We start from the raw sequence: 3,278 nt of genomic DNA on the forward strand, positions 1-3,278 counted from the left end.
ACTTATTTTCAGTCCCTTTCTTGAACTCAATAGTAAAATCAAAGGCCATCAATTTAGAAATACCAACAACTTGAAAATCAGTATGAATACTTTGTTCCAGGAGATGTTTTAGTGCCTTTTGATCAGTTCTCACAATGAAATGTCTTCCTAATAGGTAATGAGACCACTTAGTAACTGCAAATGATGGCTAATAGCTCTCTATCATACACACACATAGCCTGATGTCGAGGTGTCAATGACTTACTAATATAGGCAATTGGATGCCCTTGCTGCATCAAGACAGCACCAATTCCTGAACCACTTGCATCAGTCTCAATTATGAATGGTTTATCATAGTCTGGTAATGCTAAGACAGGTGCAGTCACTAGTGCATTTTTGAGAACATAAAAGCTATAGTAGCACCCTCATTCCACACAAACTTATCCTTTTTTAATAATTCAGTGAGAGGTTTAGCAATGGATCCAAAATTCAGAATGAACCTCCTATAATATGTTGTTAAACCAAGAAACCCTCTCAGTTGTTTGATATTTGTAGGGACAGACCAAGCCTGTACTGCAGAAATCTTCTTAGGATCAGTGGCTACCCCTTTAGCACTGATGAAATGACCTAGGTACTCTACCTCAGGTACCCCAAAAGCACACTTAGAACCTTTGGCAAACAACTGATGTTGCTTCATCAATTCAAACACAGCTTGTAAATGGTTCACATGGGCTGACATATTCTTGCTGTACACCAATATATCATAAAAAAAACCAGTACTGACCTCCTGAGGAGGAGTGGTTTAAATATAGCATTCATAAGACTCTGAAATGAAGAAGGTGCATTTGTAAGGCCAAATGGCATAACCAAAAATTCATAATGTCCTTCATGAGTTTTAAAAGCTGTCTTATACATATCTGTTTCCTTCATCCTTAATTGGTGGTAACCAGCTCTAAGATCAATCTTAGAGAACACTTCAGCTCTTCCTAGTTCATTTAACAAATCCTCAATTATAGGAATAGGAAACTTGTCATTTACTGTCAGTTTGTTGAGATCTCTATAGTCTACACAAAGCCTCCAACTCCCATCTTTCTTCCCAACAAGGACTACAGGTGAGGCATAGGGACTAGAACTAGGTTGTATCACACCTTGATCTAACATTTCCTATACTAGCTTCTCAATAATATATTTCTTCATTCCAGGATATCTATAAGGCCTTTTGTTAACAGGAGTAGCTGAGTCAATGAATGGAATTTTGTGATCAAAGATGCCTCTATGAGGGGGCAATGAACTAGGCATATCAAAGAGGCACTTGTATTGTTCCATTAAAAAAGTTAATGTAGGATGAATATCAGTACCTTGAGTTACTTGTATACTGTTGCATTGCATATCAGAGGTTGCATCTGTCACCAAGGTTAGCATAAAGACCTGAACTAAATCAGCACTCTTTTTATTTAAGGATTGGGCCTTGGTGGTCTTGATCTGGCTACTGGCTCCCCTTAAAACATGTTTCCTCCCTAGATGCACAAACTCAATAGTTCTATTTCTGAAATCAAACAAAATCCTACCCAAAGTGTTTAACCATTGCACACCCAACACTATGTCAACATTCCCTAATGGTAGTAGTAGGAAATTAGAAGAAAAAGTTGTACCCTGCAATAACCACTTCAGATTTTTACACACTGCAGCAGTTTGAACCTTCCTACCATCAGCCACACTAACTGATTGCTCATGTATAGGCAAAGCTTTTACAACCTAACTTCCTTGCCATTGACTAATCAATGAAATTATGAGTACTACCTGTATCAATAAGCACCTGTAAGGGTTGTTTTTCATGGTATCCAGTTACTCTAATTGTTTGATACCCTGTACTTCCAGTAAATACTTGTAAGGAAATTGGCATGCACTCACCCACTTCTAACACTTCTTCCTCCATGATTACCTCCCCATCCTCCAGAAATTCAACCAAACATAACTGTTTCTTGGATTTACAAACATGCCCAGGCATATACTTCTCGTCACACAAGAAGCACAGTCTTTTAGCCCTTTTCTCATCCATCTCAGCAGCAGTCAATAATCTTCTACCAGTATTACCATTACTGAACGTGTTAGCATTAGGTTCATAAGGTTTCTTGACAGCTGTGCTAGAGAAAGTAGGTTTTTGTACAACCTGAAACCTAGATGGAGTAGGGAGAAGACCATTTTGATTCCTGCTATTTCTAATTCCCCAAGACTTAGCATGAGCATCAAAAACCTCTTCGTGCAACTTAGCTAACTTGTAGGCTTACATTAAGGTTTTGGGTGCTTGCATTCTAATAGCCTTGTTGAGCTCAGTTTTTAACCCTCCTATAAAACAACTAATAGCATTTTCGTTTGACAAATTAACCCCATTCAATAACCTATCAAACTCAGCCTGATATGTTCTAACATCCTCAGTTTGTTGTAGATTTTTAAGAGCTTCCATGGAATCTTCAAATTCTTCCCCAAATCTTTCATTAACAACCAACACATACTTAAACCAAAAAGGGTCTATAACTGTGTTCCTAGACTTCAAGTATGATCTATGCCAAACAATAGCTTCACCATCCAAATGGATAGAAGCTACTCTCACCCTCTGATCATATGGAACTTCATCCATAGCAAAAAACTGATCCACATTATATAACCATGCCCTCAAATTCGATCCCGAAAATCTAGGAAAATCAAGTTTAGAACATCGGATAAGAAATTTACCATTAGAATTTTGGAAATTCCCAGCTGCATAGCAAAACCCCTGTTCTCTGTCTCCACCCACAGATGATACAACTCTATTCTGATCCATCTCCTTGTCCTTCTGTTTCGCATTTCCTAGGGCTTGCTTGATCTCCATTAATTCCTTATCTGTCTGTACATTTCTATCATTGATATTCACCATACCTTCCATCAACTTTTGCAATTGTTCCTGTATCTGAGACAATTTTCCCTCCATTTCCTCTGAAGATTTGTCTTGATTTTTTTCCCAAGCCACCATGATTTCTTAGCCGAGGACCAGCTGCTCTGATACCAATTGATCCAATTAACAGTAATCGAAAGGATAATATCAACTAGGAGGCTGAACCTCGAAGAAGAAGATAGCTATATCAGGGCAATTCCGAGATAGAAGCTAAGAAGAACAGAGTAAAAGAGAGAGAAGAAGAATTATCATATATCATTTCATGCCTTAAAAATTGTATTACATCTGTATTTATAGAGTTGAATTGTAAGCTAAAGCTACAATCTACTGAAATAACTGCTTCTAACAACTCTAACAAACAATGAAC

At 37.7% G+C, this 3,278-nt stretch overlaps 1 protein-coding gene across 1 annotated transcript; it reads right to left on the reverse strand.

Annotated features, from left to right (window-relative positions):
- Positions 1-1,143: 1,143 nt before the first annotated feature.
- LOC107062741 (uncharacterized) lies at positions 1,144-2,989 on the reverse strand. The gene is made up of 3 exons (XM_015313717.1): positions 2,268-2,989; positions 1,780-2,156; positions 1,144-1,700 (listed from the first exon to the last, which is right to left on the reverse strand). The coding sequence occupies exons 1-3, from the start codon at positions 2,987-2,989 to the stop codon at positions 1,144-1,146; spliced, it is 1,656 nt and encodes a 551-aa protein (XP_015169203.1).
- Positions 2,990-3,278: the final 289 nt, after the last annotated feature.

This window comes from Solanum tuberosum, unplaced genomic scaffold (genome assembly GCF_000226075.1).
Source record: "Solanum tuberosum cultivar DM 1-3 516 R44 unplaced genomic scaffold, SolTub_3.0 scf00249, whole genome shotgun sequence".
NCBI classification, from domain to species: Eukaryota; Viridiplantae; Streptophyta; class Magnoliopsida; order Solanales; family Solanaceae; genus Solanum; species Solanum tuberosum.

What these genes read in the sequence shown, in the direction of transcription:
- LOC107062741 (XM_015313717.1), bottom strand. Translation starts at nt 2,989, where the DNA reads ATGGTGGCTTGGGAAAAAAATCAAGACAAATCTTCAGAGGAAATGGAG. An exon ending in CAAGCACCCAAAACCTTAAT is followed by an intron (nt 2,157 to 2,267) that starts GTAAGCCTACAA and finishes TACTCCATCTAG; the next exon opens with GTTTCAGGTTGTACAAAAAC. An exon ending in ACAGGTGCTTATTGATACAG is followed by an intron (nt 1,701 to 1,779) that starts GTAGTACTCATA and finishes ATGAGCAATCAG; the next exon opens with TTAGTGTGGCTGATGGTAGG.